At 39.7% G+C, this 15,592-nt stretch overlaps 1 protein-coding gene across 2 annotated transcripts in view; it reads left to right on the top strand.

Moving 5' to 3' along the window:
* Positions 1–1,517: 1,517 nt before the first annotated feature.
* Positions 1,518–15,592, top strand: part of LOC147247411 (SH3 and PX domain-containing protein 2A-like) — a 53,386-nt gene continuing 39,311 nt past the window's right edge. For both annotated transcript variants that reach the window (XM_086179533.1, XM_086179532.1), the window contains exons 1-5: positions 1,518–1,875; positions 5,877–5,957; positions 12,654–12,729; positions 13,656–13,732; positions 14,825–14,916. In XM_086179533.1, coding sequence (XP_086035659.1) covers positions 1,804–1,875; positions 5,877–5,957; positions 12,654–12,729; positions 13,656–13,732; positions 14,825–14,916 — 398 coding nt within the window. In that variant the 5' untranslated portion in view covers positions 1,518–1,803. The remainder of the gene's footprint in view (positions 1,876–5,876; positions 5,958–12,653; positions 12,730–13,655; positions 13,733–14,824; positions 14,917–15,592) is intronic.

Genomic DNA, 15,592 nt, shown 5'->3' with positions numbered 1-15,592 from the left:
CATTGTCCAATCACTTCAATGTTTGCCTTACCTGACAGAGAGAGCGGCACCTCTAAGCATTACAGAGGTCCCGTCAGAAATTTCCCACCTGAGAGAGGGAGCTTTTCTGACTACATTTTAAGATTGCATAATAATATCAGCATGCCATGGTCTCAGCAGATATCTGTAATTTTACATTTTGCACTCAGGTCTATTTCTATGGACACTGTGCCATAAGAGTGTTTTCCAAATGTTTGGGAATTAAAGATAAGCGTAACTTCTTCAAATTCGCAATGTTTACATGTGATTTCAGAAAGAAAAACTTTCAAATATCATATAAACTTTAGAACCCATATCAATATCAGAAAATATCTGACTTTGGCCTAAATTTGCGTTATAGTAAAGATGGAAAAAAAAACTTACATTAAGGATCCCTGCATTTATAAAAGTATTAGTCCATTCTGACCACATAACCCACCAGACACAATAAGTTCATCTGATCATTTCATTTAAGGTACGCACAATATTGGCAGATCCGGGTCATCTTTTGCTATATCAGTATCTGTCTGATGAGCGCTTGAGGCTCTTTACTCATAATCTGTTGAGGAAACAATGCACTTTTTATTATTATAATATGAATATTGTTTATAGGCTTGTCCAAATACTTTGGAAATAATGAAAATGGAACTTTATCAAATTCAAAGGGTGTGTTTTTCAGTTTGTTTACAATATGAATATGAAAACTACACAAATATTATTGAAAATTATAAACAGCAGCTCTCTGGCAACTGAAATTTAAAATAATAAGCTAATTCTAAATAAAGAAATCTGGGAATTTCAATATCTAAGACTGCATGAGTCACTGAAATGCAATAGTAATATAAGCTTAAACAATTCTACCATTGTCTCTCACACACACACACACACACACAAACACACACACAAACACACACACACACACACACACAAACACACACACACACACACACACACACACACAAATAACAACAAACCCAAACAACAACGCTCTAATTACATATCATTGCGCCTTTTAATTAACAGTTTTATGTTTTAGCGCCCCCGCGTGGAACGTTTTTTAAAAAAAAAGTAATTATCTTTACCTTAGTGCTCCTCCCGCCTCCTCCAGTAGGAGGAAGCAAAGTCACGCGCTGAGAGCAGGGCGCGTGCACAGCTGGCTGCAATGTGACTTTCAGTTTAAAAAAAAAAAAAAAAACAAAACAGGCAAATGAATAAAGTTGTGGGTCAGTTATTTTGTGCACGTGGTGTTTAGAGAAAAAAACATACAACTACGATGAAACACAATAAAACACATCGCACTTCATACAGCAGCGCAGCAATTCTCTTTTGCATGCGCTTTTCGTGTTCCAGGTTAGTTGTAGTTCTCGTCTCAGAGGTTTTTCAGAGGACTACAGGTCCCATATACTGTAGTCCACCGCCTCAGCTGTCCGACAGAGGCGGGACCGCCCATGTATTTGTCCTGCTTTCCTGTCCCTACTTTGTTGCGGTGTTCCAGCCCCTCCTGGGGGAGGAGAAGTTTGATTAAACGCCAGTTTTATTGCGCTGACATGTTTCTCAAGGAGTTCAGAAGCCCCGAGACCTCCTGACACATTTCGCTTCATGGATGCTCTCCAAACTCGACTCTGGAGGATTCTTATTTCCAACTTCTCTCCAGACCTTTTCTTCCCCTGTGTGTCTCCACAGGACCATTTTGATACAGAATCTCGTTTTCATGGCTGAGTATAGTCTTTTATAGCGCTTTCTTGGTAAAAAACAAACAAAAAACAAAAAACAACAACTGTCAAGATGCAGCTCCGGACGGTCCTGGACGTGAATGTGGTGGATGTTCAGAAGAGGAGGAATCCATCTAAACACTATGTATGTTGGTTCTGGTACCGTTTGTTGTTCGTCGAACTATTTACCGCATTGTTTATGCTACCAGCATGGCTCATTTCGGTCCCACCACCCTGCTGATTGCAGTAACAGTTTCCCCGGACTTGATAAGCTGTCTTTTCCTGTTGCTCCTCCACATCCTTGGCTCTTAGTGAGATGTCGCAATGACTGACCTAGAAATGATCCTTTGATTTTTTTTTTATACCAACATCTAGTTAAAATGTATATTTGTTCAAAATTTGATTTAAGATTACTTGCATCACCAGTGAGATTCCCTGAAGCCTCCACTGTGCTTTTGTGTTTAATTATCAAATGTACTTTAGATGATGAAAACTGGAGATAATGATGACTTTTTTTTTCCTTTTTTTTTTTAACCATGGACTATTAGTTAAAATGCTGCTGACTTAATTTTAAAAAAAGAAAGAATTACTGCACAATACTTATAATCCATGCCCAGACCAAGGTGAATTCATTATTCTTGTCTGTCACAGCAACAGTCCAGGCTCTAAAGATATTCATTTAACCATAAAATGTGACAAAGACCCAAATTCTCACACTCATGAAACTGGACCAAGGAATGTTCAGAATTTTTTTTTTTTTTTTAGGTAACTGATTAATCTGTTGCACAACAAATCGTTTCAGCTTTAAAGATACTCCTTGCGAGTTTTGGAACATCAGCTGATCCTGGTCTGTCCCATTTCTTAATACCACTTTGTACTTTGAGCAAGAATCAATGATGAGTCACTGAAACAGGAGGGAGCAGCAGCTCTGCTCTGAGATCCTCACCTCATCTCCAAGGTTATACGCTTACATGCACGGTCTTTTTCTTTCTGCCTCTTCCCGTAGTCCGTGACCATAGTTGAGGGTTGTGACATTCAATTATTCACCACAACAGAGCCATGCAGCGCCTTCAAGCATGATGGATGCTGCTTTAAGCCGCTACTTCACACTCCATCTCACTCGCTCTTGCGTGCAAGACCTAAAAATACTTGAACTGGTTTTCTCCAGAGTAAACGTCCAGAGCTCTGAAAGACCTCTTCTCCATTTTTCTCGATGCTGCTCAACAACAAACAACAGTCTTCATTAAAAATGCTGCATTTTTAATCATGGCAACAGTCAACAGCAGCGTGCCAATAGAACCCGGTAATTTCTCAGTGGGTATAATTTTAATATGCCGGCATACAATGAGAAACCTGGATGCAGCTTTTAATCTATCACAGTGATAAGAGGGAAAACATACAACGGATAACCGATTGCATCTTAGTCTTATTAGAGGTTTACATGATGCAAATGTGCAAACTTCTACAAGTATAAAACGGATAAAAACATTCTTGAAAATAATAAAGCTAACATTAACAGTTAGCCTGAGACAGCATTTGTAGCCAGATAACTAAGTGTCAGACATCCTTTAACTGATTAAACCAAAACTCTATTCAGTCAACAAACATTTTACAAGTTATTTGCTTGTTTTCTTGTGCTAAACCATAACAAAGAAAACATTTGTGCTTTGCAAAAATCAGCATCATGATGTCTTTACTTTGTTACTATTTTGAACCATTTAAAGCCGAGCAGTCATTCTGGTGCAGTTTCCGAAGGTGGCTGTGAAACACACAACCGTCTGTGTGAACCGGCCATCATCTCCAAAGCCGCTCACAAATATTCGTTGTTGTATTAGTTTTATTGTTTTAGCAGAATACACTTCTAGTTTTAAATATCTACTTGAAATATCTCTCAAACATCAACCAACTGATAGCAGTGGACCTGCAGATGTAAACACCCGTTATAATAAATATATTTGTTTAGTTTAGGTTCTAAATACTGTAAATACAGCATCAGTGACATTTCCATCGGCCTCATTTCTCTTTTTCTTTGGTATTGGCTTGTTAACTCACGAGAATAATATATTGAAATTTTGGCAACATTGCGTCTTCAATTGATGGATGTATTTGCTGTGCCTTAGCGATCTGACCTGAACTTTTAGTGCAAAACTATGATGGTTGCAGACTTTGCTGCTTGACTGTTTGGTCTGGTCTTGGTGTCATTTTACTGACGGGAGTAATTAAATCCAATGAGCCACAGGACACGTCTCAGTGGGACTGCAAAAATCAATTAGTCCATCAGGTAAAATTGGATTAATTAACCTGAGAGTTGGGATCAATTGCATCATCCATCTCCTGCTGAGGGAAGCTCCCCAAGGCCACTGAGCATAGGGCACTGGCATTCCCCTGGGATGGAAGCCGGAGGTGAGGGGAAGTCCCCAGAAGGGAAGAAGAGGAAGAAAAAAATAAAATCTCATTATCTATGAGCTAAGCAACTGAAAATGCTCATCCGGTTTGAGGGAGGAAAGAAGCAACCCTTTGTCTTTTGTCCCCGCTTTTCAAGCGTAACTTCCTTCCAGGGACTTGTGGCACATGGAGACAGAGAGAACATGGCAACTAATCCTTGTTTACACAAACTGCCAGAGGGGGATCCACTGGCAGGTCCTCAGTTTGACTTTGCTGCAGTAACATGCTCTTCAAAACACTGTAAAAATGTTCTTGATATAAATATACGGCCATCAGTCATGGTAATTTAGATGTGATTAAACTATTTCCATCAACAGTGATTACACAGAGTCAGTGTACATTAATTTACATGGTTTAATCCACTGAATACACCAAGAGTATAATCCTCTTGCATGCAATTACAACAGGCCAGTGACCCATCCATAATGTTGGTTGCAAAATCGCAGTCTATTCCTCATTACCATGAGTTTTGCTTATTATAGCGACAGTGTGTAACCTTTCTGTAATTATGTTAGAGACCCAATTTGGTGTATGTTACGTCAGGCACTCCAAACTCGATTTAACTGGTGCAGAGAATTTGTGTTTAAGTTATCTTTTTTTTTCTCAAAACGGTATTAGAAATCTGCTAGCTCGCTAAGTAGCCTGTTAGCTCGCTTAGTAGCTTGCTAACTACACTCAAAGTCCCTTGGCTGCTGTTCAGAAATAGCTACCAACTCAGAACATCTCTGCTCAAATGAAGACAAGCCATTGTTATTCACATTTATCCTCCCCATCGCCATCACAATTTAAAAAAAAATCTGTACGACAAAGTTTTCTTTTATCTTGAGCATCCATTCCATGTTACTTTGGAAGAAATTCAACTTCACAAACTGTCACCTTAAACACTGCTGTTGTTACCTAAATTCGAGTGTTTCAGCAGGCTGTCTGTATGTAATTAGTAGCTGCTGGCACACTTGTTCCTCCTCAATGCACATGCTTTCTGTAATAAACTGTGTGCACAATGAAGACCGACGTTCAAACTGGTAACATTGCAGATTGACACCATATGTGTGAATGCTGCTTTTGTAAACACTCAATGCCCTGTGCACGGAAGAAATGCATTAAGCTCGGCCATCTGTTTTGCAACCCCAGGGCGTTGCGAATAGTTTGTGGGTTCATTATTGCGGAGGCAAATACAGAATTTATTGTGGAAAAACTTCCGGCAGCAGGGTTTTGTTCTGTAAATGACAGATGTTTGCCAAGGAAATGATTCTTGCTTCAGCTTCTGTCTGGGGAAACACCTTCAAGACATTACTCCTGGTGATAGATAGGGCTGCTAAAGGTTGTTAACAGAATGGGAGCATCAGTTTTTTTTCCTCAGACAGTGAACTCTTTGACATCATAAAAAGTGAACTACAACGATGTGATGTTACAGGGCTCTTAGTAATTATCAGTATTCCAATCGTAATTAACTTGAGTTCAAAAAACAAACATGTCATTGTACTTAACATCTACTGGCTCTGTCATTAACCCCTCATGCCTTTTCAATGTGTGACTGAAGTGCACACACTTTAATGAGTTTATGTGACCTTTCTTGACCCCTTGAAGTTGAGACAGGAGGGAATGCACTTTGTGTCATTAGTGTAAATGAAGCTAAAGTGGTGTCATGGTGTCTTTCAGAGAGGGACTTAATGGACGTGATGTTTGTTCTTCTCTCTCTAGGTGTACCTCATCAACGTGACTTACACTGACTCCACCTCTCATGTCATCTACAGGAGATACAGCAAATTCTTTGACCTGCAGGTACGTCCCGTTGACAAAATAACCACATCGCTCTAATAAAACCTGCCAATCATCTCACATCCATAGTCTCCATTCTCCAGTCACTTTTTTTTAAATGCAATGATAATTCATAACACACAGAGAAAAGATACAAACAACCGATGCACACATACACCTTTATGACAGTACATACGTATATTTTCATAGAATTATGTCATTCAAACACAAAAATCATTTTGTAGTTTAAAATAGCAGTCAGATATTAAGTTATGGTATGAATCACAGCTCAGTATCTCATGTTTTTGTCATTGCCAGGTAATCCCATTTCTCTGATTCCTGACATTTTAAAATGAGCTTTTCCTGCAAATACTGGTGTTAAAACGATATCATAAAGGAAATCAAAACCAAGTAGCATAACGGCGTTCAATAGCATATTCTCATCTTCTAGATAACCCCAGAATAATTATGTACACAGCTTTGAAAATGTCTTTTTCTCCAGATGAAATATCTTGTTGTGACTATTTATCTGGTATTTGGTTGGCTGAAGTTCCAGGTTTAAAATTCTTTTTAAATAAGGATTTTGTAAACATCAATGGAGAAAATAAATGAGAAATTGGGGCGGTCACTTTTTCTCTCCATACCACCTAAATTCAAACTGTGTGGGCTGTTTCTGAAAAGTTATCACCTTTTAGATTGCTGAGAAATAGTTTGAGGTTTGTCTGTGTTGCCAACCTGCCTTGTTAAAGGAGTCAGTTTGACCTTAGGGTCATGGAATTTTGTTCAGCTGATGGATGGTCTCAGTTAAGACTCGTGGAAGCTTCTTGGAAAAATGGATATCAGGGAAAATCCAGTCAACAGCTGTATCATATTCATTCAAGAAGAGGTAGCAACAAAGCGTGACTTCAGACAGAATGTAGGCATACTTCCAGCTACACAAGGCTAAACACTCTGCTCTTTAGTTTGGTTGTAGAACGATAACAAATTCAGACCTTTAAGTAGCCAAAGCGCAAGAGTTTTCAAGCATCAGTGTATCCCCTGGCCTCTCCTTAGTGGCTGTATGGAGGAAGACCTTTGTTCTCTGGTCTCATGCTCATAGCCAGGAAACCTCTGTCTTGCTTTGTTTGATAGAAACAGAGCTTCTCTCCTGTCTCTGTAAACATTAGTCTTGTCTGCAGTTCCCTGCTGTAGGGCTGTTGTTTCTGGCCATGCTAATCTGTGAAGAACAACAGGCTGCAGCTGCTGTTACAAGAACTGAGTCATATAAGTGAAAAATGAAATCTCTGCGGTGCAGAAGACAGGTAGATGAAGACAATGGGTGTGATTTGGTGCTCAATTTAGCGCAAAATGCAAAAAAGGAATCTCCTTATGAAAACTGCGGTATGTTAGCATGTGCCTAAATATATCATATTGGTGGGGAAAGTACTAAACAACTACCACTGAGATACATAATAAGAATCTTACACAAGGAAGGTGTAGTTTAGAAAATGTATCCCAGAAGAAGGGCTGAAGAAGAAGATGATTTCAGTCAATATTGAGCTCAAGATTACTCATAGACTTTGGGAACATCATGCTTGCCTGTTGTTGTTCCATGTCAGATTCCTCGAAACCAAAGTATTTCCAAACATTTGAAATGGTTTCAGCTTTCTTGTATTTCGACACAAAAGTAGAGGGTTTTTTTTGGAGGTAGTTTTTCCCTCACTTGAATATGCAGGTCATACAGGACAGAGGGTGTTGTACCTCTTACAGACTGTAAACCTAAATTTTATTATCCTACGAAAATTCAAAATCCATCCTCAACTTTTTGAATTATCCTTCTAACAGATAAACAAACCAACACCGGTGATGACATTACTTCCTTGGCGGAGGTAATAATTGTTTTTATCACGATTAGCCCGTTTTCCAAATAATTGGGATCCAAATGTGTAACTGAAAATATAATTTGATACATTGCCCAACCCCAGCCAGAAAGATCTTCACTTGATTAAATTATTATTTTTTTCACCTCTGCCAAGGAAGTCATGTTTTTGGTACTAATTGTCAGTGGGTTTGGCAGATTTTCACCAAACTGAGGAATGAAGGGTTGTAGCATGGCCGAAGGAGGAACTCATTAAAAATTTGGGGACAAGCCATTTAACAAAGTGAAAAATGGTTTCTTTTTTTTCTTTTTTTTTAAAGAAATAAATCAGGTTTGGCTGAGTTGAGTAGAGCAGTGGTTCCCAACCTTTTCTAACTCAGGGCCCAGCTTTTGTATCAAACATTTTTGAGGCCCACCTCTGACGGCTGTCGATTCACCATCAGTGTCTTGTCTCTCTTTCCTTTTAGTGTTCCCTGTTGCTAGCCAGCAATCCGTCCTTACACTCCAGTTTCAGCCATCGGCCTCAAACGTAAACAAGTCAAACGCAATGTGGTCCTGCTGCAAAGTGGACCGTCTGATAACAGCAAAATTTCCGATCCCTCTTTTATGTGTAATACTTGAAGGAAAAACAAAACAAAATAATGAAAGTGATATTTCAACAGTTTAAAATCTTTTTAAACGTAACTGAGTTTTAACGTTTAAAACATTATTCTGTCTATTTTTATTTTTATACTATTACATTTCCACCACCCACTTGCAATACCGGGCCGCGTCCCACAGGTTGGGAAACATCAGAGTAGATAAAGTGAAGGATTAAAAACTGAAAGTCTGTAAAATTGACATTTATGCACAGTTACGTTGTAATTTTTGTTGGTTGTGCCATTAGCTTTAAGCCAAATATAAGTGGCTGGCTCTTTCTGCATTCTGGAGAGAAAAAAGAAAACGTCTTCGAGAGCTGAAGGCGCCTATTTCTGAGTACTTGAAAGAACAATAAACACTTTTTGGGGAAGTGTCACTCTAATATATTGTGTCTTACTGCTGATTTTCGTTCATGTAGCTTTTCCTTGTGTGTCTGCCAATTGACACCTACAACTTTTTCCAAACTCAAGACAGCTCTCTGTCTTTGCAGCACAATTGCTAGTTTTATTCACGAGCAGCACACAGATGGGGGGAGGCATTTGACACCCTGGCCTGACAAATGTGACCATGATCTCATCTGACAGCTATTAATTCACAATGAAAAGCTACGCAAGGTCACAGAACAAGAAACGCCTCTAAAGAAATGAAAATGAACAACATATACTATGTCTCACAGCAGTCAGCACTGTAGTGCTGGACATGTAAAATTCCTCATCAAACAGGCGGTTTTGCTTGTTGTCTTAAGTATTCAGTTTTATTGCCAAAAGGATGTCCAAAAGTGCACTCACTGCTAATGTTTCTAACCTCTTTAGTGCACTCGACATAACTCATAACTGCCCCTCTGGGAAGCAATTATCATCCATTATCCGTGTTCCATCTCCCCTCTGATTCTTGTCTCCTCTTCCTTTGTGCTGACCTAAATGGAGGTGTGCTCTTTGCGTGTGCAGAGTTGAACACATGGATTCCCACGTTTTGACCCCCCCCCCCCCCCAGTTTTTTTTTTTTTTTTCATGGTAGAATAGTTTTGAGACTTAATTCCTTTCTGGTGTTAAAGTCAAATGGTTTGGATCTGCATCTGTTTGTTGTGAGCAGAGTTGGTCAGTCTTCCAAGCAGAGACAAGTTTGAAAAGTGAGTTTTCAAACTCCACACCCATCAGCCTCCGTGGACGGTTGCAGCACACAGGTCGCAGCATTCCACGGGGGAGTTGTGGAGCCTGCAAGCTGGCCCGGTTCTAGCATTTGGACTGAAACCTTTCCAAAAAGCCCTAAGACGTCATTATTTTTGGATTGGGAGAATTGGACGAGGGTCAGTCTTACATTATGATGCTTTTGGCTTACTTTATGGGCACAAATATAGAGTTGTTGTCCTCAGAAACTGTTGTGGAACATGTGCACATGTTATGAAAAAACTGCTTTTAGTCGATGGGGCTGCAAAAATGAATAGCCAACTGGTACTAGAGGCACAAAACGTGAGTTTATGTCAGTATGAGCCAGTTTCTGAACAAGAGGTCAGTGGCACCATTATCTCTCTGTAGTAAACAACTGCCAGGTCCATGTCAAACCACAATCAGATTCTTTGCCCACTCAAACATTCCTCCAAACTCCTCCTGTCTGAGATTCCTCTCAGAGCAGTTTCTTTGTTTCTGACAAAGTTGTGTCTCTCTCTGTCTGTCTCTCCCTGCCCATCCCTCTCAGTGCAATTACATTTAAATGTTTGAAATGATTGTTATTACAGTGTACACAAGCTGTTTGGGATGTCACCATAATTCATCTTCGCAATGCCATAACAGAGATCTTTGATGACAGTGCTTTACTGTATCTTGGATATTTATTTTCGCAACGCTGACTATAAAGTGGGTAGGAGACGAGGAAATAGTGATTACATCATAGTATCTGCGGCTATGTGTATATGTTCATTTTCCCAGTGGGAACACTTGGCTGACACAGCAGCTTAAAGGAACATGCGAACTTTTTGGCCATCCTCCCCAGAGGCAGACTAGAGGATAGATATCATTCTCCTCTCTGTGTGACGGAATGGAGGCTCACAGAAACCAACTAACTGCTTGTAAGCTTAGCATGGTGAATGATAATGGATGGGAAGTGTTAGCATACTTCTGTCAAAAGTCATCAATTGCATTTTAGCCACAAAAAAAGGTCTATGCCTACATTAGTATAACTTGAGTTGTGTATTAACATTTATTGTGAAATAACAATTCAAACTTAAAGATAGTGTCATTTTAGAATCGGAACTACTTTCCTGACTGGGCGCAGTGATTTGACACATCACCCCAAAACAAACAAAACAGTTTGCCTCAATCAACTGCCACTACCAGTCACAGACAAGTTTGTAATAAAGGAGGATTTCTTCTGGTCATTCAAGATCCTGAACCTTACCTTTCAATGCTAACATTTCCCATCATCTACCATTCATTGTGCTAAGCTAACTAGCAGCCACCTGGTGTCTGTTGGTCTCTGCTCCTTACAGCAAACTCTGAGGAAAGGAGGTTATTTATCTTCTTGCCTGGCTCTGGGGAAGATGGATGATAAATATATTTCCCAAAAATGTTGGCAAGTTACTTCAGTACACTGAATTATCCTGTACAGACACAATATACAGCAACTCTGTGGTAAGTCCCTAAATTTGATGTACATGAAATATAAGAAATGTTTTCCCTCCTTCCCAGCTGTTGTAATAGGAACGCCTCTCACACCTGTTCTGTAAAACAGTGAGTGTATCCAGACAGCCCTGGGGGGATGATGTCATCATTGCCTCTGGATGAGAACCATCCCAGTCAGCCACGGTTGTTCCTAAAGGTGTTGAATGAACATTCCCAGCATAGAGGGAGGATATGGCTATATCCAGCTGAGAGGCTGATAACATGATGAGTGTGCGGCTTAGTCTGTCAGACAAACATTTCCCGATGCTCTGGAAAATTTTGGAAATAATAGCCCATGTCATAAAAATTATATTCCTGCTTTAATGTCTTGAAGAAAAACATATTTGAAGCTTTGTGTTCTCTATTTAAGGAGGATAAAATTCTTGTCTCACCATGAAATGATTGTGTGCATTTCTGCCTACTCAGGCAGGTGTGGTTAACCAGTTCCGTAAACCCTCAGCATTTTACTTGGCCCTTTAAACACCATAACCGTCCTCTTCAGGGGGAAACCATTTCTCATTAGCTGTCCGTATTTTGGATGAGGAGGAGGAGGAGGGGGAAAGCCATGTCCTGAGAAATGTAAAGATTCAGCAAAAGCAGCAGATGAGAGCAGAAAAGTAAAGAACCACAAGGAGAGAAACCAAACCTCCTCATACTGGAGACATCCCGCAAACAGCCCAGACAGAGTGGACCCAAGTTTAAACTCGCCTCTGTTTGTCCACCTGGTCCTTTTTGGCTCTGACTAGACCGAGACTACTTTCCTGGTCTCCCCTCCCAGTTTAATGTACTGGAGCACATCTGGAACAAGGCAAAGCAGGACGAACAAAGGGGGAAATACATCTGTATTATGCTGTTACTGTAGGAAGCTCATATAGAGGCCTTGTTTTGTTCAAAGAGGAAACTTATCTATTACACAAACATACTTAACACATTGGTAGCGTGTCTAACCCGATAGAGCACATGTCGTTTGTACACATGGACAGATGCGCATATATCTCGACAGATTATAGTTGCATGATGTCATCATAACAGCCATCGCACAGCTTGCTTCTTTGTATGTTTGTAGTGTCCTGTGTCTCTCAATAGATTGACAGTAGCTCTGTTGTAATACACTTACATTTTTACTCGTGAGTCTCACATCTGTGTCTCAACTCTTTATCTGATGGCTTTTTAAGCTTCTTAAGTGCAACCTGCTTTTGAAGGGTTTTTCGTCAGATAAGTGATGGTGACGTAACCTCGTCTGCTGCCCCACAGATCAAAGTGACTCTCTTTGCAGTGGCTTGACACAGTAGCTCCTCAGACAATATGTAATTACAGCCGCTACTGAACTCGTGAACCGTGACAAGGGGGTTCCCTGAGAGCTTGTAACCCCTTTTTGTCTCATCTAAGTCTTCCGCTAATAAACACAGAGTAGATTTAAAGCCAGTTCAAGTGGGCAATTTGATCAAATATTAGGATGGTTGCTTGCCTTTCATGATAATTACAGTATCTTTTGGTAATTTATTGCTCGAAGTGGCAGACTGGCAGTCAGAAAGAAGATGATGTTTTCTCCTCTTACTTTTACAGATGCGAATCCTTGACAAATTCCCAATTGAAGGAGGCCAGAAGGACCCGAAAAAGAGGATCATTCCTTTTTTGCCAGGTGATACACGCGTACAGTGCATCAGCACATGTACGTCAGTTTTTAACCATTTAAAGAGCATGCAGTACTCATATTTCTAATGTAAAGTTTTACTATTCTTATTGATGTTTAACTGTAATATTCCACCAAATCCAAATCGATGTGTTGTCGGCCATGCAGGCAGGAGGTTAGCGGAGAGTGTTTCGTCTAATCTGATCAACATATTGTGGGTCAGTGCAGAAAAAGAGGTCCTTTGTTGGACAAGCTGTTCTGCTTGAGCTATTTTGATCTCCCTGGAAGCTCACCAAGCAGCATGTGCCATTTATTTCACTGCTCAGCTGAGTTCATATAATTAGACACTGATAGTGTATCAGAGTGAGGATTGATTGAGGGGACAACTTGCTGCATCTTGTAGTGTTCACAATTGGTTGTACGGTCACCTGGAAAAGAATTCAGCAAATTCAAGGCCTGGAAAAAAAAAATACATTGGAAAAATAAATAAAGCCATAACATTTTATAAAGGTAATTTAAATGTTTTTGGTTTTTTTATTTCGTTCAGTGAAGATCAATTGAAAAAAAATCTCTTTTGTTTCACCTAAATATATGTTATACTGTACCAGAACACGCAGCTTGTCATAAATTTACGTTAAATGTATGCGTGTAAATTTCGACATGGATTTCTCATTTTATTTTCATGTGTTAACATGTTCAGAGAATGCATACTCATGATAACTATAACTGCAAAGTCATGGAAATTCATAAATCTCGTCATTGCCGTGGGCTCCGTAATTGCAGGGAAACACGAATTATCTGATGGATTTTTCCTCTTCTTTTTTTTTTTTTTTTATACAGATGCAATTAAAATATCAGGACTTTTGATATTTCCCTGTAAATTTGTAAGGTTTTTAGAGATGCACACAACTGACAGTGTTCTCTGTCTCCTCAAGGTAAGGTCTTGTTTCGCCGAAGTCACATTAGAGATGTTGCCGTCAAAAGACTCAAGCACTTGGACAACTACTGCAAAGTAAGACAAAGATTGCATGTCTCATACTATTCTTAACGCAATACTTCACCCATGAAGTAGATTTTACCTTTCAAGTACTCACAAATAAGTTTCTTGAGTGAATAAATACACCTTATGCTGCTGTTGTTACTTATTTTTTTTGTTGCTGTAGCTGTTAGCCGTTAGCTTCAAGCTTCATCATACACGGCTGGCAATTTCTGCATTCTGGAGTCACAAAGAAGGGAAAATGTATTTTAAAGAACAAGTCACCTATTTGTAAGTTGTAAAGCAAAATGGGTGAAATATCACTTTATGAATTGTGATAATCTTTCAACACTAAATCCATAATCCTTAGTGTTGGCACATAGTTTATAAACTAGAGAGTTTATAATCAAGGACTGTAAACATTGAGCACTTGTTGGTTGGGAGAGCATTTTAATGCTACACTCACGGTGCTTATTTGCCATTTTCAAGGCAGGCCTCAGCATTTATCTTCCTGTCACAGCCTCAACAGGAAAGCAACTGCTCTATCTACACTGGTCATTTCCTGTCACCAGTGTAAATAGGCAGCCTATGAAAGGAAACGAAGGAAATGGGGGCACACAGGCAGTTCCAGAAATCCAGAGTGAATCAGCAGACTCACCACGTAGTAGTGTGTGCAGCTGGATACCTGACCGTCTTATATTTATTAGGTCAGAGAGGAATGTGGGGCAGGTGTGTTGCCAAGCGTGGCAGCAGTTTTCATTTTGAAGAACTAAGTTAGATTTGCTGTGAAGGCAAGACGTTTAAAGACAAGATTTCCCTTTAATATTGTTCCGACAAGATTTTTTTTTTTTGATTCATGCACACTGGGCCAAAGTGTCTCATGTTTCATGTGTTCATTGCTGTAGCTGATTGTTATTCTATGTCACTCCTATGTATGTTTTCCTTCAGTTTTACACTCACTCTGGGCTACTTCCTTCCCCTCCGTGCCCTCCACACCTCATCCTCTCCTCTGACAACAAAGTGTAACCAGTTAATTGCAATTCAGACCAAACGACAGTGCTTTCAAATATGGTGACATTTTTTTAAAGTTAATATGTGCCGAACAGAAGTCTCGTCCCTCTCCCACAGGCTCTGATGAAGCTCCCATCCCACATCTCCCAGAGCGAGGAGGTTCTTAAGTTCTTTGAGACCAAGGCAGAGGACCTCAACCCTCCCACAGAGTGAGTAACTTAACTGTATAGAAGTCGTACACTATGATTACATACATGGTGGGATACAACATTGCCCTCTGGTGGGTAGGAAGCACTTCTAGCAGCAGAAGCAGCAGCATTGCGTACGCCTTTGTGTTTCAGCAATGATGGATGGATGCTGGTTAAGAGGCAGTGGTTTTAATTAATAATGATTTCTGGGAGGGGGACATCTGATCCCGGAGCTAATGCAGAAGGATCAGTGATGTCATGGAAGTTCAAGTCTCGGGACGGATGAGGCTCTGAGCCTGGTCACTGACTCATTTGTCATCCTCAGTTCAAAGTCAGTGTGGGAGTAATTGCAGTCCAGCCCTTTTAAATGGGTACGGGTGCAAGATTACTTTGGTTTTAGTCGTTCTCTTTGTTTTTAATCTTGTGCTGAGTTGAAGTTTGTGTATAGGCAAGGCAAGTTTATTTGTAGAGCACAATTCATACACATGGCAACTCAAAGTGCTTTACAGTTGCAGAAAAATCTGAAAATCACAAAAAGGCAGATAAAATCATAAAACATAAATAGAATCATTAATTTAAAGAAAAGTAGAAGAAAAGGAGAAGAGTGCAGATAAAATACTTTCAGCTGTCGTATGCACGACTGAACAACATATATATATATATATATATATATATATATATATATACACACACACAC

Source organism: Aulostomus chinensis, chromosome 16, assembly GCF_037954235.1.
Source record: "Aulostomus chinensis isolate RoL2024-O1b breed Wild chromosome 16, RoL_Achi_v1.0, whole genome shotgun sequence".
Classification (NCBI taxonomy): Eukaryota; Metazoa; Chordata; class Actinopteri; order Syngnathiformes; family Aulostomidae; genus Aulostomus; species Aulostomus chinensis.
This window is presented reverse-complemented; position numbering and strand designations above follow the sequence as displayed.